General features: G+C 41.6%; 1 protein-coding gene across 7 annotated transcripts in view; it reads right to left on the bottom strand.

Moving 5' to 3' along the window:
* The window catches only part of LOC119651746 (putative thiamine transporter SLC35F3), an 82576-nt gene that overhangs the window by 33734 nt on the left and 26823 nt on the right, over positions 1-22019 (bottom strand). For 5 of the 7 annotated variants that reach the window (XR_005249486.1, XR_005249488.1, XR_005249487.1 and 2 more), the window contains exons 2-8: positions 14617-14986; positions 13729-14083; positions 9234-9412; positions 9006-9134; positions 8756-8945; positions 8519-8608; positions 2758-2887 (exon numbers count right to left, since the gene is read on the bottom strand). Coding sequence is in view for 4 of the 7 variants with exons in the window: in XM_038055479.1 (XP_037911407.1) it covers positions 2758-2887; positions 8519-8608; positions 8756-8945; positions 9006-9134; positions 9234-9412; positions 13729-14083; positions 14617-14943 (1400 nt within the window). In the remaining 3 variants the exon portion in view is untranslated. Of the gene's footprint in view, positions 1-2106; positions 2177-2757; positions 2888-8518; positions 8609-8755; positions 8946-9005; positions 9135-9233; positions 9413-13728; positions 14084-14616; positions 14987-22019 lie in introns of all 7 variants that reach the window. The other 2 variants (XM_038055476.1, XM_038055477.1) reach the window with 1 other exon arrangement.

The raw sequence follows: 22019 nt of genomic DNA, 5'->3' as shown, positions 1-22019 counted from the left end.
GATCCTCTAGCCTATAGCCTGGAGAGTTTGAAGGCCAACATCATGGGTGCAGCTCGAGAAATGCCGCTTCATACCGTGCGTGAAGCGATCGATGCATGGTCTCACAGACTTCGAGCCTGTATAATTGCTAGCGGCGGCCATTTTGAATAATTTTCGTTTGAAAACTCTGTGTTTCCCTTTTATAATGGTGTACTTTGCGATTGATTTGGTTTATTACTTCGTGAGAAATAAAGATTTGTTTGACTGACAGAACTTATGGCTATATTATGTATTATACATAAATATATGCTATTGGTCAAGACAAGTTATGGTTTTCCTTAAAATTTCAGAACAAATAGCTGGTCATATGTTTAATACTTTTTTTTATTTAAAAGATATTGGTTATATTTTAATAATGGTAAAGCACGATTGCAAAAAAAAATCTTAAATAGTTGTAGTGTGAAAATTATTCGAGATTAGAAGAAAGTATTGTGCTCTTACGGACAGATATAATATTTTGTGGATAAAGTTGAGTATTGTGAGTTTAAACCATTAGTGGAATTAAAAAAAAATACAAAAATATCCAAAAGAAGTCATCGAAAGAAAGTACTTTAAAACGTAACCAACGACAAAGATAAATAGTTTAGTTATATTCATTCAGTATCATAAATCATGGAAATAATTATATCACTTTGCAAGTGTATGGGGAAATCTGATTGTAGAGAAGTTAATCGTTCTCACTTATTTCCCGTTGAGGCTTAAGATGGTTCCATCTTTTTTGATGGCGTTTATCATTTTGACTTCCTTGCTTTGGGTATCTATTAAAATCCCAGTTTTTTTCAAAGAGGTTCTTCTGACCAACCAACCAAGTCCCTCCAAAAAATTGGCACTTCAGGGATGGAATACAATCTTGTTTTAATGGAAATGATATAATTAATACACCAAATGATCGTGAAATTAATACACCATTACTGAGGTCGCATGACGTAGATCTTTTGTTCTCCATTTCACCAGTAACTTACCTTGATGCATTAGACTTTTTATCTGGATAACCGCATCTAAAGTTCCTTTCAATCCAACAAAAGCCTCATTTTCAAAAAGGTTTAGAAAGCATGTCAAAAGTACTAACGGCAGAGTTCCTTTCCAACCAGACCGAAACACACAAAACCAAAATATTCAACATAAACTTTTTTAAAATTAAAAATAAAATGGTTTAAATAGCAAGAATAGTGTGGTTAGAATTATAGCCAAGAGCGGAGTATCTAATTCTTTTGAAGTTTTAATCTAGATATGAAAGTTGAAGTCAGAAAAAAGAGAAAGTGCTTTTGTTTGCGAAGGGACTAAAGTTTGCATTTGTGTGTGAGTGAGTTAGGGGTCCTGTGAGAGTGGAAATTGAAATAAATCTATAGATATAAATTATAGTATCATTAAATAAGTTTATAAATATTAAAAATATTTTTAGTTGTGCTCTGCTTAGTTTTCGATAGTGTGATAATTTAAAAATACTATACAAATGGTTGAAATAAAGATATTTAGAAAATAAATTGTATCTATTTACATCCAATATTTCAATATTAATTTTATTCCAATAAATATGTGTCAGCATAATTTTAAATTCCAATATCTTATAAATAATTCAAAAAGGGCCTTAAAAATTTTTAAAAATTATACTGACACTAGTAAAAAAGTAGAAGGGGTAATTTTGCTGTCCTTAGTAGCATTTAAGGTAACATCGAACATCGAGAAGTACGCACCAAGAACAATTTCGAAACTATTCGATAGCGAAGAATAAATAGAAACAGGTTTGATAGATATATAGATATTTGTAAATGATTGACTCTGGTTACAACAAATAGCACTGGACAAGATTTTGAGTCTCAGGCTAACCTCAAAATGTCCATATTGAAAAGTTACGCATCAGTGCCAAGTAGGAAATGTGTTCTCCTATAAGATTTTAGATATAACACGTACATCAGATACCATTCATATATGCAAATAGGTTTTGTAAGGTTTCTTTTTTTGATAATTTTCTGTATTGTTTGCCAAGTGTCTGCATATTTTTCATGTATGGATATTTGTTTTAGTTGTATTTTAATAAGCTAAAAATTTTGATTGTTGATACCCTACCGAATTATCGTAATCAATTTCAGCGAATTCACAACAACATTGGTAACGGAGTATAGCACGACCAGTTTTTCTGGAAAATTTCGTTAAAATTTTGCATTTTAGCAAAGATTACTTTAGAAATTTTGAAGTGTTTCAATTAAATGTTTTTATTAATTTTGATCCTTTATTTTAAAAAAAAAAAATAAAATAAAATTAATAATTTTGGTTGAAAGTTTAAATAAATGTGAAAAGTAAACTCATTCATACTCGAGTGTGTTCTAAAGAAAAATAGAGAAAATTTTAGACGACAAGACAGGGTAAATCACTAGCCATTATAAAAGATGAAATTATCTTTACAATCAATGTTAGAAATAGCTTTTTAATATAAATATTATATTCATAATATAGGCTCAAAAGTGGAGTGGAACTCAATGGATAAATTAGAGTAATTTAGGGGCTACTAGTCTTCATAAAACAAACATAGAAGAAAATCATAGGAAACTTCTAGCATACTTGAAAAAGGATGAGGTTAATGCAGAGTAGAGTTAGTGTTAATTGTTAAGTAAATCAGAGAAATACCAATTTGAATTTCCATTTTGAATTGCTTTGTTTGGCATTCTATTGCAAAACTTTTTTTTTTTAAAAATATTCAAGTATTTATTTCATACTTACCTTAACAGTCTTGTAATGTAGTCTGGCCAATTTTCGGGGAACATGACAAGAAAGAATCCGACGGCAATCAAGATTACGCCAGCCAATTTCATACCAGCAAACTGAGCACCATAAAGGACTACATCTAAAGCTGTTGAGATATTAAATAATTTTATTTAAATTTTTTTATAAAGTGGTTATAGCTTAATATACCCTTATTGTATTATAATTTAATTTTTACTATATTTTTTAAAGGTTTTTGGGGAGTAAATGACAATTTTAGACATAATAACCTCCAATTTTCCATAAATTCTCGGTGAAAATCTTGATTTAAATTCACTTCAAACAAGTTTTATTTATTAAATAATGAGACTGAAATTTAAGTTCCTCCAAAGGTTACTCAAAAACCAACTACAATATATTTGCATCTGCAAGAGTATCTCGATTTTTCCATTGTAGGGCAACCAAGCAAACGCTAAAATTAATCAAAATTAAATTAAATAAAATCCCAACGTAAATCCTTTTTAAAATAAATAAATCGGAAACCAGGAAGCAACCACTCGACCCTACAAGTATCAAAGGATTTGTGGGTACATGACGGTGCTATTTCTACAGGGCTTGTGGTCTATATGAACTATGTATGTCCGACTAACCATTTTCCATGTACTGATATTTGATGTCTCATCATCAATGGCGCAACAACCGGTATCCGAACTCTAGATACCCAGGTTTTGCGGCGACGTCCACCAATTTGATATCCCTAAAAGCTGTCTGGTGTCCTAACCCACGCTTTAGCTCCATATCAGGCAAGCTCTGCCTCGTCTTTTTTTACCACAGATATTGCCCTTATAGACTTTCCGGGCTGGATCATCCTCATCCATACGGATTAAGTGACCCGCCCACCGTAACCTATTGAGCCGGATTTTATCCACAACCTGACGGTCATGGTATCGCTCATACATTTCGTCGTTATGTAGGCTATGGAATCGTCCATCTTCATGTAGGGGACCAAAGATTTTTCCGAGGATTCTTCTCTCGGACGCGGCCAAGAGTTCGCAATTCTTCTTGCTAAGAACCCAAGTCTTCCAGGAATACATGAGGACTGGCAAGATCATAGTCTTGTACCGTAAGAGCTTTGACCTTATAGTGAGGCGTCTGGAGCAAAACGGTTTTTGTAAATTGAAATAGGCTCTGTTGGCTACAAATAACCATGCGCGGATGTCATCGTCATAGCTGTTATCGGTTGTGATTTTCGATCCAAAATTGGAGAAATTTTCAATGGTCTCAAAGCTGTGGTATCCTATCTTTATTGTTTTCGTTTAACCAGTGCGATCAGATGTTGTGGGTTCTTTATTCTTTGATGCTGACGTTGCCGCAATGTGCTTCGTCTTGCCTTCATTAATGTGGAGCTCGAGGTCTCGCGTCGCGTACTCAATCTGGAGGAAGTTAGACTGTTCATATCGGGTTGTTCTCGCATTCATATCTGCATCGCGAATCACTTTCTCCAGGGTCATTTTAAAGAGAATGCATAATAGGGCATCCCCTCGTCTTAGACCGTTGTTGATGTTGAATGGTCTCGAGAATCATCCTGCTGATTTTATTTGGCCTCCCTTCGTCGGGAATACCGAATTCTTAGTTTTACCCTGGCTATGTTGCCTTAGGCGGCTTTAAAGACGATGGAAAGATGGTACAACTGATGGCCATATTTCAGCAGAAAATCTGATCTGTTGCTGATTTTCCTGGAGTGAATCCTCTTTGGTATGGGCCTATGATGTTCTGGGCATATGGGGCTATCCGGCCTAGCAAGATAGTGAAGAATATTTTGTAGATGCTACTCAGCAACGTTATACCTCTATAATTGCTGAACTACGTGGTATCCCTCTTTTTATATATGGGAACTTGTCAGTCGTTAGGCATTGATTCGCTGTCCCATACTTTGAGCATCACTTGATGAACCGCTTGATGTAGCTGGTCGAATACATATTTAACCAATTCGGCTGTAATTCCATCGGCTCCTGGCGACTTATTATTTTTAATCCGGTGGATTGTACGAACTGTTTCTTCAATACTTGGTGGTGGCAGCATATATCCGTCAACTTCAGTTGACTGGACCTCCAACTAGCCGATGTTTTGGTTGTTGAGCAATTCATCAAAATACTCATCCCATTTTAACAAAATGCCCATTCCTTCGGAAATCAGATTTCCCTCTTTGTCTCGGCAGGATGAGCATCGAGGTATATAAGGCTTCATCCTTCTGACTTGTCGGTAAAACTTCCGTGCCTGGTACGGTTGCTCCCTGTACTTTTCAAGTTCACAGACTTCATGGTTCTCCTAGGCTTCCTTTTTCCATCTGGGAAGTCGCTTCTCCACCCGACAGATTTGGTGATAAGTCTCTGCGCGTGCCCGCGTTCTTTGAGAATGCAACATTACCCGGTATGCAGCATTCTTCCGTTCCGTTGCTAACTTACATTCATCGTCGAACCAGCTGTCCCGACTTTTCTTGCAGATGGGGCCAAGTATATTTATGGCTGCATCAATGATAACGCTCTTAAGGTGATTGCAAAGATCATTTATTGATGCTTCCTCTCCACGACATCTGTTAGCTGTGGTTATTGCGACACCCATTTCCCCCTTATATGTGTTCCGGAGGGCTGTGGTGTAAATGACTTTCTCCTGATTGTCAGAGGGGATTTTAGGTGGTGTTGTAATTCGAGCCCGAAGCACTATACAACATCCCTGCATAATAAACGCGGGTAGTTCCCTAATTTTGTCCACTGAAGACGATTTTTTGTCGACTTCCAAATGTTTTCAGGTAAATGCGTTTGTTGATCAATCCCGAGGACTCGGCCTACCAATCGACATAACCAAATCCCGATCTACATCCTTCCCATGTCAAATCCATCACCTTTTCAGGTAAACAGATAACGAGGGCGTGTTCGATCAGAGACGACTTAAACTCTATTATTCCTCAAACCGTAAAGGAAGGCAGGTTGATTAATTTTTCAACTGGTCTTTCTTGGGGTCTCACACCTCCTAAGGCTATCCATTTCTATAGATCTGTGGTAAGGCTCATTATAGAATATGCCGCTATGTCAAAATACTGTGAAAACAAGTTCAACTCAATATCTGCTTGTATCCTGAGAAGATGCTTGGGGCTGACCAGAACCACTCCATTGCATTTTTACTTTGGCCAGCAGCTAGCGTGTGCAGCACACAACGTGTCAAACTTAAAGGAATTGTTCCATACATTTGCTGTGAGCGTATTCGTACGATCCAGGAGCAGGCGTTCCGTGTCCAGCACGGAGCGTGTCAGACACGCCATTGTCAGACAAAATTCACTGAAAAATAGAATAGCTGGTCCTCGAAGTACCGGTATAGGAGGAATAAAAAACTCACTATTCGGCATTTAAAAAATTTAATAAATAACTGTTCTGGAAAATAAATCAAACTGCGGAAAACTAGGAATAGGGTACTGACATGGAGGAACTACCTTTAATGCAGTTTGAAGTGAAAATAGTTGGGCTATTCTAGTTTAGCTAGGACAAGCACAACGTGCACCAGGCTATCAAAAAATGGTGAGAATCGTTAGGGTCCTGTATATTAGGTCGTAGGTAGAGATAAGAGGTCCCAACGAAAAACCGAGGCCTGCCGTCCCGACCCAAGTGACACCTGACTGTATTGTTGTAGAACTACCACCAAAGAAAAGAGTACGGAAAAAAGTTCCTAGGTTTGCATGAGAAGAAAAAGGCATATTCCGCGTTCCAGAAAGCAGAAGTAAAAGTACGGGAACCTGTGATCCGATTATGAGCGTAAATTATCGAAGTGAAAGGGGAAGGAAAATACTGTATGGATCACGGTCATTTACAAAAAAGACAAGGCGCAAATTCGTCCGACCGCAAATGGTATCTCTAGTGAGGGCAATCGATCGTACGCGGAGATAGTAGAAAGGGTCCAAACTGATCCCGATCTAAAATATCTAGGTGGAAGTAACAGCAAAATTGTTAGCACCCAAAAAGGTGATGTTTGAGCCGAAAAAATCTAGTTTGAGCAGAAGCTGGCCAGGTGCTTCAAGGGCGTTGTCTTTGGATGCTTCACGAAAGTCGGTACGAGTGGCACTGTTCGGTCCGATAGATATTACCCAAGGAGTTAGGACCCCAGATGCCGATTGTGTGATAGAAGGGTGGGACGAGATAACTGGCATTGTCAGAAGTAGAATATATTTGAAATTTAGGAATGTCATGAAAAAATGAGGCCTATTCAAATAAGCTTCAACCGTTGAGTTTACAATAGCAGACCACCTACGAATCTAAGACGTATAAGTCACAAATTAAATCGGTGTAGCAACGATATAGGTACTATTCGCCAAGATACACAATACATCATGAGCCATTCTGTCAGTGGCTTTATTTAAGCGAAAATAAGTGTATACGTGTACAGGTGATACGCCCAACCCAGAATTACATTGTCTAAATTCAAAGGCATGTTAAACGACCTTCTTCTCGACGCAAGGGGACGAAGTCCCAAGGCGGTGATTTTAATCCGTGGGTCCTCGAATAGGAAAGCAGAGAGAATAACGCAAAGGGCCGAAATATTTTAGAGGCTTTTGCGCAGTTACATATAGATCAAGCCAAAGAAGATGATGTAGCCACCTTTCAGAAAGGAGGGTCTGCCTTAATCGACCTGACTTTTGGTTGGTAGTATTTCCTAGTGCGTTAGCGAGGGCTACTCCCACAGCGATTATCAGGCAGTTATCTTGGCACTATGATCAAACCTTCATATAAAATTGACTAGACCAACATAATCAAGTAGTAGGCCCCACGGAGAAAGCCCTACATGTGACCAATGTACCACCAAAGCATGCGACGCGTCCATACCTAGAGGATGCACACTTCTCAATAAAAGACCTAGCTCATGGCGGAATTGTGAACTGGCTGGCCTTTTATTAGTCTGCCATGGAGCCACAGCAAGGGCTCTGAGAGCAGCAAATGGGAGCGATCAGTGGCAAAAGGAGCATGTAACAAAGCCCGTGAAAACCTCAAGCAGCGATCCAGCAGAGCAGAGCAGAATGGGTAATGGCAAAGCTCCAGGCCTACGACTTGAGGCTAATAGGAACCAAGAAGGTATTAAAGGCTCTTACTAATAAAAATAATTGCAACTTTTTTCCACAACAAGATGAGAGGGGACCTTTACCTAGCGTTTCAATCTTTAGATTGTGGGTAGGGAGGCTGCATGATTGAAGGGATTCCGAATAAAGATAAGCTACCAACTAAATATGCTGAGAGTGTGCTCCATGTACAGGGCAGTATTGGGTGACGCAATGTGTGTCATCGCAAGAATGATCCTTTTAGGTCTACTAGCAAACGATGTACACTTTCTCTATCACAAAAGGAAAGCGCACACGTCTGAAATGACTGCTTACTTCTTAGAATACACTAAATAGGAGCTGTGCAGAAGATGTCAATCAGTTCCATCATCCTTAAAAATAACAATGGGCAAGTAATTAGCCGGCAGCACTCAAATAAGCATAAGGATACACGCAAACATCTACATATAGCCCCAACTTATAATGGAACCCAATGTATCCATGCTGATCAAGAGGCCTAGAGCCCATCTTGGGAATATTAAATAACAGAGATTTCGTTTTTCACTATGCCCAAATTGAAAGTTGGTATCACTTTCTCTCGCTTATGTGTAACAATTTTATATGTACTTTTATTTTAGAGATATATCACTTTATTGTATTTATTGTATTAGTATTTATTGAAAATTAGTATTTAATTACCTCCAGACACTGGAACAGCCGTTATTAATCCAAGGGTAACAAATAAATTATACGTTACAGCCGAACTAAACTGTGTAAGAATATGGAAAACTGGAAAGGAAAATATTTAAATTTAAATTGGTCGTTATTAGATTGATAATCATCAAAAAGTAAATTGCAATTAATTATAGCAAAAAATGCGATTTGGTTACTATAATTATCCACAAGTTCCTGATATGAGCAAAGTTGTCCACCTACCTAAAAGTAGTACACTTGCTATCAGCAAGACAATCCAAGGCAGTCGATCTGAAGGGATGGTTTCTGTCCCCGTCAGATACAGTGCTACGCACACCGGCCACAGTAGAGCAGCATTCAGAAACCCAATTGTAGTGAAAGCAAAGGCAACCTGCCCGACTGGTGGATCACCCATTACTTTCCTAAACATCACCTACAGGAAATACCGAAGTCAAATATATTTGGATATTCACGCAGATAAGTCCAGCTTCACCTTAAAAACAGCATAACCTGCCGCTGCCAGAGCGGCCAACACAACTCCGCCCAACGTTGGGCTCCCTGTAATTCCGTCCATGTAGGCCAGAAGAGCGATTCCCGTATCACACAATATCACGGCAACAATCTGCAAATTAGCAATACGACGGGCTCATCCATCACGCATTCTCGTTAATAAAGTTATAGAGCAAATGGAGTTAAATCAGAACAGATACTTCATACTTACTCGTACACCTACAAATTGTTCGTGTAATATCACCCAAGAGAGTAGATACACGCACGCGACATTTGTTGCAAACAATGCCATGACGTCCGTAGCTAATAGGGCTCGTAAGGATAACGCAAAAAGGTATGTTGTAAGCACCCACAGCATACAGAACGAAAGACATCGATTAAGGAATCGTCCTGAAAATAATGCCAAATTTATGGAAATTCAACAGATATGAACAGGAAAATTTCTTTGTTGCTTCATATCTCCATTTGCATGAAATGAACATAAATTCGGCACTGGAAATAAGCGTTTTATTATTCAATACAAATTTAGTTGTTTCATGTTTACGTTAACAAATGATAAATATGTTCATCGAATTAGTCGCCCCACATTTACCCACTAATCATACATGCATGTGAGAGCTCTGTCTCGAGAGTAGAACATTGATGAGGTTTTACTCTCGCAATTTCGCCCTTAAGGGTGCGTCCATGTAACAGATTATCAACCATATTCATATGCATATATCTATATTTCAAAGGAGCGATGTTCCCTTCACCAGACTTTGCCACAAGCATTTGATTGAAGGGAACATCCGTCCCTCTAAATATGGATACACCAAAATGAAAATGTCTTTTCCTCTTCGATCCCTTTCTTTCCAAGCCAGACAAATAAAAATGTCCTAAAACTGTAATTCAAAAACTACAAATCAAAAATCGTGGTGTGTTCACTCAAATTTGACTCTACTGTCTACAGCCACTGCATAGCATTAGAAGAACTATCTACTCTAGAAAGGCCAGCAAATACGTCGTTCTATTTTAAGGAGGGATGCGAATCTTTCGAGTTGTCCTAGGGAAACGGTTCATGAAAAGTACTAATAGAGAACTAAGCAACAATCATGTCATTACCTTCCAATCAGAGAAGATCAAAATTTTGCCAAAATTCCAAAAGGAAATGATGTCCTGAAAACTAGATTAAATAATCTTCAGCTAACCCCGAACCAAGAAAACATAACATCCGTATTCAACAGCCAATTAAATCTTCCACATTCCGAGTCGCCCCCACTCTTAAAGATGTGCAGCTTACAGATTATTAAGAAATTCTCCGAACCCCAAAACCTATGAAAGCTATAGGAAACATACGCTGACATAGATAACCAAAATGGTAGACACAAAAAGTGGCCTAAGACAATTTAGGGCCCCCGCGAATCGGGCAAATTGTATGAATTCTGGCGCACCTTTAAGAACATTACAGGCTCCCTTGATGATTACCTACTCTGTAGTGGCGAGGGCGCCCAGTAAGGAAGATCCTCTCGGGAACCAAAGGTGACACTTGAGCTAAGCAGTAATTCCAGCCCAAAAATTGACCACCGTGACGGGGGCTGAATGTTCACAGGAGTATGAATATGTCCGTGGATACCAAGACCCCAGTTTCACCTAGCCTTGTCTCGGCAAAAAGGGGCTCTGCCAACATCAACTTACTTTCCCTGGTAAAAGAAAGCTTATGGTAGCCAGTTATGAAAAATCCGACAACGGAAAACAAAAACAAAACTGAAATGAAAATGAAGAACCAGAGTCTAAACTAAGATCCTTCGCTCATTCAATTGGGAACCAAGCCAATGGCGATACAGTCCCTAACGGACGAGCCAAAGCAGACCTCTTCCTCCATCACTCCTGCCCCTGGGTTCTAATCAGCGCCACTTGCTGAAGCTAAAGTCTTACCCCCAGGCGTCTGTCTTCGGACAAAAAAACAATGTCTCTGGGCAAAGCAAGTCCTCCGGGCAAACCGTCTTCATACAAAGTGCCTGCGGGCAAATCACAACCCAATTTTTACGGCAAAACTTTGCCGACAAAGGCATGAAGGATTCGCTCAGGCAGTATTGGCCCTCTTTCAATGAAGTATGGGAAAGTGCGCGACTAACCCTGAAGAGGGGGTGGGATTTATTTCGGAACGTGATAAAGCCGGCAAATTCTCCCCTTCCAAAATATTAAATATGTCTAAATATCTACATCGGTACCAAGTTTAATTCTTGCACGCAAGAGGTCAAGTTATTTAGCAAAATGTTCCCATCCACGTCTTGCGTCATGATGTCGTCTATAAATAAAAAGTTACCTAAGCCTCAAACATGTGTGGGAGGCGTACGCGACAAACGCTAGAAAAGGACTCCAGGCTGCCATTGCTCAAAAAATGTTTTGTCCAGCTTTCAGAGGAGGAATCTAATTTGGCTGAGATTCTGGAACAACTTGCTTCCCAGAATAATCTCAACAACTCCACCTGAATGTAAAACAGGAGAGAGAGAGTCGATAGAATAGGAACTTTCCTTACTATCCAGAATCTTCTTAATATCCGGATAAGGAACTTACTATCATCAATTCTGAACTGAATATTAAGAATATTGGGAGGCAAACCGGCTGCCGGCTCTACTACGGGACCACCATGTTAAAAGTATCGACTCCTAAGGGTAACAATCTGAAACGTAGATGAAGAGTCATATTTTCCAAATAAATTTTCAGCATTATAAGGCAGCCACTGCACTAATCAGTCTTGGAATCAATAGCTGCCAGATATTTATATACCTCGAGAGGGTCGATACTATTAGAATATCTGGTAGGACCAGAACTGCAGTTCCTCAATTGTAATGAATCCACTTTCTTCAGTATGGTCGGGCGAGAGGTCATCGACTTCACGGTAGGAGCCCTTGATACTGCAACCCTTGTCCTTAAGTGGAGGGTATCGAACAGTATCACGCTTTCAGATTACAGGCGCATTGATATCAATATGGGCATGGATTACCCTTCAAACGGGCTATTTCAAAATCTGTGGAAGACAGATTGGGCGACGTACAAAAGAAAGCTGAGCGCTTGATTTACGATCCCTCTTTAAAATAACCCAAATGATCAGAGCTGGTATCAGAGAAGTTTTCGAATAGAATCGTCCACTCAACACTTCAAAGAAGGGTAAAACTGTACTGTGTTGATTTGGCAAAAGGATAAAAACGACAAAGGTTTCCGCACCAGAGGTTTGAACTCTGATTCAGCTGTTGGTTGGAATTGGCTCAGAAAATTCTAAAGGAGAGTATAAGGTCAGCTAGACGATCATCATTGACATGACTCGCTTGACGTGACCTCGTAGTTGAAACGGATCTTAATCAAAGAACATAACCAGCAGCTGGGTAACCTACGTTTACACAGAAAGCGATGCAGAAGCGGCAAATTATTTGCTTCAGGTACAATTCCCAGGCAGTGTCCAAAATCTCTGCTCAGGGCCGACAGCCGACTAGAGAGAGACTGAACATGCAAACTTTGTACAGGGTGCGGCAGCATAACTTCCTTTTTTAAAATGCGCGCCACTCAGTTAGTTGATGTCATAGCGGAGCGCTAGTGGTCTCGTTCAAGAGGGGATACTGTAAAGTTTTGTCCCGACACGGTTAGAATAGTGAGGAGCGTGCCTTTGCCGTTGAGGTTTACTTTTCAAGTGGATGTTCGGTTATTGCAACACAGCGTGTATTTCGGAGTCGCTTTAATTTAACCCCTACTGGGCTGACACCAACCCTCGAAAATTGCATCAAAAGCCTTTGCATTCACCCAAAGTCACAGTGTGGTGTACAATTTCCTCAGCTGGAATTATTGGTCCCTGGTTTTTTGAGGAAAATGAGGTTACAGTGACAGTGAATTCGGACCGGTATGTAAACATGCTACAGAATTTTTTTTTCCCACGGCTAGAAAATTTGGATTTGGGGGACACTTGGTTCCAACAAGACGGTGCAACAGCACACACTTCAAGAGCATCGAGGGCTGTTTTGAGGTAACACTTTCCAGAGCGCCTTATCTCAATTAGAGGCGATTTGGAATGGCCGGCACGCTCTCCCGATCTGTCCGCTTGTGATTTGTCGCTATGGGGTTTTTTGAAATCCGGTGTTTATGTGAACCGTCCGAGAACCCTACAAGATTTGAAGACCAACATCCAAGAAGAAATTGCCAACATAACACCTGGTATGCTAACAAGAGTCATGACAAACGCCAGAAATCGGTTTACGCAATGTATGGAGAATGGAGGACGTCACCTAACAGATTTGATCTTCAAAACCATGTAAATAAAAACTTTAGACATGTACCTACATTATAAAAAATAAATAAATATTTTCCGATGCATACAATAGTTTTTAATGAGTTTTGAAAAAAGGAAGTTATGCTGCCGCACCCTGTATATAATGCACAAGATTGTGCATGTCTACATATAATTAATTAACAAAAACAATTAAACAATAAAAAACATGAACCACCAAAAGATATTTTTGCAAAATAATTTTTGTGAATGGCCTCTGGAGACCGAAGGGGATCTATATAGTGCCAGGACGAACATAGTGGCACCTGCTCAATTAAAACGAAAAATTTTAATTCCTCTGGGAAATCCAGGTGTTATAATATGACTCCATAAATTGTCCAAAAGGACCGCTTAAACTGAAAAGGAAATAACAAGGATTTTTCCGATCTGATGCTAAAAAAACACTTACCAATTGTAAAGCCTCGATCTCGAAATCCTCTCAATACATCACCTAATATCTCGCCAGGTTTATCGCATTTCCTGACCGCAATTCGTCCTATCAGATAAATCGGGAAAAAAAGAAAAGCGAAATTTGTACAAAACCACGAAGCGAAAAATGGAGCATTAAAAACAGCCGCCGTTGTTGTAGTTAACTTTGGTATGTGGAAAATGGTTGTGTTGCCAACATTTTCAACTTCCGAATCGAGTAGCGCTTCCGACATTTTTGTGTATGTACTTCGCCGTAGATACAGGAATTTAATGCAATGCGTTGCTCCTACCCAGGATGCGGTCACCAGGATTGTAACGCATACACCAAAGTACATCTGTGAACGAGGGGGAAGCAATTAGATGTTGTTTATCACATTGAATCCTGGAGTCGAAACTGCGGAGTTGTAACCGTGGACGCCACTTATTTGGGAGCATATTCGTTGAAGTTACTGAAATCTAAAAGATTCGTAGGCGAAGATATATATTTAGATCCAGCACATCTTTTTTCTTCACTTTGGACTTTTTGAATTTAAAATTGAAATCGGGGCTTAATCGCTAACGTTTTCAACACTCCCCAAATTCATCCCAGATTTTTACATCAACGGAAACGCGCTCTTCTGTAATGTTCTGGGTGATATAAAAAATCAATTTCGCGGAATGAAACTACATTTAAATGTGCTCAGCCCATTCCGATTTTTCCAAAAGAGCAGTAAATGTTTTGAGTGCCAAAGAAAAATCCCCGAATGACGACCCACCCTCCGAGCGCCATTGCATAACTTTACATTCTGCCGTACATTTTCATGGTCCTTATCAAGTGCCGTGCACTGCATTACAAACAGGTGTTACACTGTACATGGATACTCCTTACCTTTTGCGCCAATTCCGAACAACATGACTCTTTGCAAGCTTTGAGCCGTCTCGACTGTACGGCACTGGGGGCGGGTGGGGCTTCAGTCGTGGGGGTGGCAGTTCCGCGTTCAAGGTTGTTATTGCTTTGCAAACAGGTGCCACTTTCACCGCCATCATGTTGACTCGATGTTACCGAATCCGAATGAGTGATTTGAGGATTTGAGGCATTTATGATGTTTGTGAAACCCCCAAACGGTCCGTTTGGTGAATCCCCGGTTACAACAACCGATGGGGCACGAACTCGTTTGGGGTTAAATATTGCGGGAATTTCCCCGTCCCTAGTCATGTTATCGTCTGAATTGCATCCTATTTGATTTGATGGTAGACATCTGAAATGTAGAGGATGAAATCTGTATTATTTTGTGAATAAACTTTAAATCAAAGCTGGAAATCAATAATCTGGGTGGATTGCTTTGAACCCGTAGAGACTAGTCAATCAGAGCAAATAACTTCAGCAAAACTAAATACACGCACCCAAATAATTATGGACATATGTATGTATAAAGGCTGCCTTTTTGGTACTTTCGAATTTGAACAAAATATTGGGTTGGGGAAAAAGTAATGTCGTATGTTGTCAATAGATGGCGACACTTAAACATATCTTATGTTGTACTTATCGCATCGGGTCACACTATACGGCGATTTGAAGACGACAATCTGTGCTACAAGTGTCTCTTTGACAGTTTTATGATCGTAAGTTTCAGTCTCAAGTTATAGCGCGTCAAAAATGGAGTCCATCAAGCAAGAAATTCGTCATATTTTACGTTTTTACTAATCGAGAGGTAAAAATGCAACAAAAGCGGCCGCAAAAATTTGTGAAGTTCATGGGCCCAATAATGTAACGATTCGCACAGAACATCGTTGGTTCGATCGATTTCGTTCTTGTGTAGTGGATGTCGAAGATACACCCCGTGCTGGTAGGCCAATCGTCGTAGAAACCAGTAAAATCGTCGAAATCATCCAAGTAGATGGGCATGTGAGCATTCGCCCGATTCGCCAGGAACTGGGTATAGACCATAAAACCGTTTGGAACCATTTGCAGAATACTGGATTCCCAAAAAAGCTGGATGTTTGGGTGTCACACGAGTTAACGCAAAAAAATCTATTGGACCGAATCAACGCCTGCGATGCACTGCTGAAACGGAACTAAAACGGAACGATCCGTTTTTGAAGCGGATGGTGACTGGTGAAGAATAGTGGATCATGTACGACAACCTCAAGCGAAAAAGGATCGTGGTCGAAGCGCGGCGAGCCAACCCAAACCATCGCCAAGCCCGGATTGACGGCCAGCAAAGTTTTGCTGTGTGTTTGATGGGATTGGAAGGGAATCATCCGCCATGAGCTGCTCAACTATGGCCAGACTCTCAATTCGGTCCTCTACTGTGAGCAACTCGAACGTTTGAAGCTGGCGATTGGACCAAAATTGGTCAATTGGAATGGTGTTGTGTTCCACCAGGCCAACGCTCGGCTTCACACATCTTTGGTGACCCGCCAAAAGCTACGGGAGCTCAGATGGGATGTCCTATCGCACCCACCGTTTGGTCCGGACCTGGTACCAAGTGATTACCATCTCTTCCGGTCCATGCAAAACGCTCTTGGTGCTACTAAGTTGGCCTCAAAAGAGGCTTGCGAAAACTGGCTGTCTGAGTTTTTTGCAAATAAGGTGGGGGGGGGGGGGGGGGGTTATAAAGGAAAAATTATGAAGTTGCCTTCTAAATGGCAACAAGTTTCCGAACAAGATGGCGCATATTTGACTTAAATCGGATAACTCCAAGTATGTTAAATAAAGCTTCAAATTTCGATCACAAATACGACGTTTCTTTTTCTCCAACCCAATATTTGGGTGTGCACATTCAGCCTGGCGGGAGCGGGGAGGGAAATAATTAATGCTTATCTCTAGTGCACAAACCAAAATGGCTATAGGAAGGATATCCTGAACATAAAACCACTATGGAAGACGTGAAAAGGAGGAAACTTACCGTGTAGAGGCTCGAAACTCCAGTACCAGCGGCTTTTGGGAGTGAGCAAGCGAGTCTCGGTCGTCAATATCCCTCGACCGCAATGCCTCGGTGGTGGACAACTTGGCCCCGGTGGCATCTAATGCTACAAGAGATAATGGAGGAGTGGAAATTAGCTCCACACCGGATCCTTTTACGAGGATTTCGAAGCTTGGGAGATCACCACCGATAATAATGGTTCCCTTTGGTAGTCGAGATTCGTCGCGGGACTCTGAAAGAAACATGAATAGTCCCTTGATCGACATCATCCCTTGTGGTGCAAAGCGCGAGAGTAAACGGGAACATACCAGAATGGCGTTCGTTACACTCGAGGAACGAATAAATGAACTGTGCGAGTTCGCCAAGGAGGGGCGGAATATCCAAAAAAATATCCGAGCCTTGGTGAGAGACCTTAAATTGTCTTATATCAAGGCACTCGAAGAAAAGAATTTCCGAGCGTCAGGTGGCAAGGTCACAAGGGAAACACAGGTGACGCCTTCCCAAGATAAGGCAGGCGGGAAAGGACGACAGCAAGTCCCGAAGAAGAAAAAAGCCTCTTCACCAAAGAAGGCGGAGCCGGCGAGAGTACTCGCGAAAGTCGGTAATCTCACGATTGCAGCCACAACACCTGCAATAGTGGAAGAAACTAACGCTCGGAGGCCCGAACAATGGATTAAGGTGAGCAACAAGAGGACAAAGGATAAAAAGAAGCTCCGCCCGGAAATAATAATTATTTCCAAGAAGGGAAATATGTCCTATGCCGACATCCTCCGAAAAGTGAAATCAGACCCAGCACCGATGGATTTGTGAGATAGTGCAGGCGAACGCAGAGAGGGGATCTGATGCTGGAACTAAGTAGATCCGTCGACAAGTCGGCCGATAACTTTCGCGGCAAGGTGGAAAAGGTATTAGGAAAGGAAGCTGAGGTACGAGCTCGGAAGCAGGAGATAGTGATTGAATGCAAGGATGAGGTCACCTCACGGAAGGACATCTGTGCTGCGCTCAAGCAACAGTTCAACCTTAGCGATATAGACCAGAGTGCCATAAAAAGGATGAAAAAGTCATATGGCGGCACACAGACCGCTATTATTAGTTTGCCGGCGGAATCAGCTATTAAAGTGATTACCCCGGGCAAGTTAAGAATAGGATGGGTCGTGTGCAAGCTCAGGGAGCAAATATCTCTAAAGAGATGCTTCAGATGCCTATATTTCGGACATTTTGCAGCGGCATGCACTAGCCAGCATGGTGCCTCGGTGGTGGACAACTTGGCCTCGGTGGCATCTAATGCTACAAGTGTTTTAGATTTAGAAAAGGAGGTGTTCAAGCGAAGTACCACTCTACCATGAACACCAGTAACAAAATCGAAAAAGAATCACCTGAAGTAAATCGCTGGACGACAAAGACAGCAACAACACCGACCGCACATATCCAAGAAGAGCAACAGCAGAAAGTACTCCAGGACCAAGAAAAGGACCCATTCAGAAGAAGTTCGTCAACTTTGAGATCTCCGCCAATGCCAAACATCAAAAAAAGGTAAAACGGAGTAGTAATCTGGTTAGGTCTCATGGAGAGTAGAGCCCTGAAGCAGAGGAATCACCCTTCACATAGCTTGGTGCAAAAATAGTTGAGCTCTCCGGGTTCATCTAGGACAAGAACAACGTGCAACAAGCCATAAAAAATATAGTGAAAGCTATCAGAGGGTTCTACAACAAATCACAGCAGGAGGAACGAAATTCCAAGGGCAAGTCGAAATCTGCTGCCACAACGGTGTCACAGGCGACACAAGGGATACCAAATTGTATTGCAATCAACCTGCCACCAAGCACGAGAGGCCGGAAAAAAGATTCTCTGGCAAATCAGCAGACCCCTAAGTGGAAAAAGGCCATACAAATAGTTCCGAAAAACGGAACTAAATACCCCGAAGAGAGAAAACAGGTCTCCAAAGTGCGAGCTCCGGCAATCGAATCGGCAAAATCCAAGGGGAATGAGTACTGTGGATGGACCAAGGTAGATAATAAAATGGCGAAGAAAAAGGCAAAAGTGCGAATTCGCCCCAAAACAATTGTGATCTCCAACAATGGAAGTTTCTCTTACGCGGAAATATTGAAAAAGGTCAAAGCTGACGCCGACCTAGAAGATCTAGGGGGAAATGTCACCAAGATTCGAAGGACCCAGAAGGGTGACCTAATGTTTGAGCTGGAAAAACCAGCTTAGGATGACTTCCGAGCTCAGGTTAAGAACTCACTTGGGAAGAATGTCACGATACGGACCCAAAAACATGAGGTCTATATACAGTGCAAGGATCTCGATGAAGTGACATCCAAAGGAAAAATTTGCACTGCCTTGATGGAACAGTTCAAGTTGGAGGAACTTGCCGGGGAGTCCATTGTGAGTTTGCGGAAAGCCTATGGCAATACTCAAACGGCCACATTGCGATTACCAGTGGACGCAGCGCAGAAGTTATTGGCAGCCGGGAAGGTTCGAATCGGATGGATTGTTTGCCATCTGAGAGAGCAGATTTCTCTAAAGAGGTGTTTAAAGTGCCTCGCGGTTGGTCATTTCGCGAAGGCATGCACCAGCGGAATTGATCGATTCGATCGATGCGGAAGGTGTGGAGAGGGAAGCCATATTGCCAAAGCGTGCAATAGGAACCCAAAATGCTTATTGTGCGAAGGAAGTAAGTGTTGAGATTACCGACATATTGCCTGAAGTGCTAAATGCCCGGAATTTAAGGAGGCGCTGGCTTCAATGAAAAATAAGGTTTATTCAAATAGACCTCAATCATTTCAAGGTCGCTCAAGATTTTCTCGAGCAGACCACCTACGAATACGAGGTGGAAATTGCCATCATTAGCGAACCCTATAGAAACCGTCACGATGGCATATGGGTTACAGATTCGACTGGTGGAGCGGCGATGTGGGCATGCGGTCGACAAGCCATACAATGAGCTGGGAATAAGACATATAGCGGCTTTGTGTGGGCGAAAAATAAACGGGGTATATGTCAAGTCTCACACTGTCCGAATTTGAGGAAATGCTTGACAGTCTTGCCCTCGATGCAATAGTCGTAGTCCAAGGGTGATTTCTGGTGACTTCAATGCTTGGGCATGTGAGTGATGTAGCAGAGAGACAAATGCAAGGGACCGCAGTTTACCAGACGCTTTTGCACAGTTGGATATAATTCTGGCCAACAAAAGCTATGTAAACACCTTTCAGAAAGGGGGTGTGCCTCAATCGTAGACTTAACTTTTATCAGCTCTACACTGGCATGTGGTATTCCCTGGTGCCTCAGCAAGGACTACACCCACAGCGATCACCAGGCAATCTTCTTTGGGCTATGGGAATCACGGGACGGAAGACCATCATGCCTGAAACCGAGAAAGATGTCAGGCTGGTCTGCTAAAGCTCTGGATGAGCAGACCTTCATAGGCCCTTAAGCTTGCAGTGAAATCCAGACCGGACATGTTCGCTGAGTTGTTCGAAGCGTGCATGTCCCAGAGGATTTTTCTAGCGGCATGGAAGCAGCAGAAGTTGGTACTTCTGCCTAAGCCTGGTAAACCTGCAGGTGAATCATCCTCATACCGACCCATATAGATTACTCTCGGTTGTTGAGAGCCAAGGCGGCCTGTCAGATCGGCATTGTGGGTTCCGTTTTGCAAACAAAACCTTAAAAATGGAAATACTGAATTTAAAAACTCAAACAAGCCGTGATACCAGTAGCTGGGTGGGCTAAAAGCAGATGACTGGGCAAAGAAGGCGATTCTGACATCCACCGCATCTGGTCAAAAAATACTCTCTACTAGGAGATAGACCCATTGAAGAGAAACTCTTCAATTTATGATCTTATCCAATACCAAAGACAGAAAGAGAGAGAAAACTCATGGAAGCTTAGTAAATGATAATGGTGAAGGAGCCTGTAAAAGGGGTAATCCGACCAAGACTTACCGAGAACCGAGCCCAAATCCGGAAGAACTGCCTTTTATGCAGCTTGGAGCTAAAATAGTGGAATTGTATGAATTCATCAAGGACAAGCGCAACGTGCACTAAACCATTAAAAACATAGTGAGAGCGATCAGGGTGCTTTATAATAGGAATCAGGAAAAGTCGAAACCTACTCCCATAACAGTGTCATAGGCGACCCAAATGAAATCAAAGTCCCAGATCACCGACCTACAGACAAGTAAAAGAACAAGGGCCAGAAAGGGGGAAGCATCGTGAGTCTAAGAAAAGCATATGGCAACCCTCAAACGGGCACAATGCGACTGCCAGTGGCAGCAGCGCAGAAGTTATTGGCCGTAGGAAAAGGAATTGGATGGGTTGTTTCCCGTCTAAGGGCAAAGACCTCTCTAAAAAGGTGCTTCAAATGCTTGTTGTTTGGACAATTCGCGAAAGCATACACCGGCAATATGATGACTTCGATTGATGCAGAAGGGGAACAAAGGCCATATTGCCCAGAATGTCATTGGCCCATACCAAAGAGGCTTCACTCCAAGCAAATCAGTAACAGATCAGATTTTCTCTCGGCAAGCGATGGAAAAACTGTTGGAATATGAACATCAGTTGCACCATCTTTTCATTGACTTTAGGGCTACTTATGACAGCATAGCCAAGGTAAAACTGTATACGGCCATGAGAGAATTTGATATCCCGACGAAATTGATAAAACTGACTAAGCTGACCCTAACCAAAGTACGAGACCAAATAAAAGCAGCAGGATCACTCTCGAGACCATTAAACATAAATGCGAGGGGTACGATCCTCTTTAAGTCCACCCAACTACTGGTCTATCCTGATAATATAGACATCATTAAGTCACTTCGCTATTCTCCAGGGGCTTTGCTCTGCCTCTGCGTAAGGTTCCTTCAAGCATTATCCCTTGGTGGTCTGCGTGGGCTTCTTAAGACTACCTTGAAGGTTTACATATACTTGGCGTTTCTCGTCGAAGTCTGGTATTCCTCTAGATTGTTGGCAGTTCCTTCTAGCTCGAAAGTATGCAGCCCGCAACTCCGCGATCTCTTCATTCCACCAATAGTTTGACCGCCTTTTTGCAAGGAGTCGCCGCCTCGGCATAGCAACGTCGTATGCTCTCATTATGCGATTTGTAGGAAAATGTAGGAAATTTGTAGGAAAATGCTCATGACAAACCATGCCATTTTTCTCGCTAATGTGGTGCTCACATATGTCAGATCGACTATTGAGCCTGACCCTGACCCACGGAAAGTGAACACATGGCAAGCACCAACTCTAGCTCCGCGAGAGCCTCGAGCAGGATACTGGTGTTCGTAGTTTGACTGCCCCAATCCGCAGGCCATGTGTTGAAAGTATTCCTTCGCTTGCTGGAGGATATCAACTATAAATGGAGATGC

This window comes from Hermetia illucens, chromosome 3 (assembly GCF_905115235.1).
Source record: "Hermetia illucens chromosome 3, iHerIll2.2.curated.20191125, whole genome shotgun sequence".
Lineage (NCBI taxonomy): Eukaryota > Metazoa > Arthropoda > Insecta > Diptera > Stratiomyidae > Hermetia > Hermetia illucens.
Note: the sequence above shows the minus strand (reverse complement) of the source record. Positions and strands in the feature narration are given on the sequence as shown.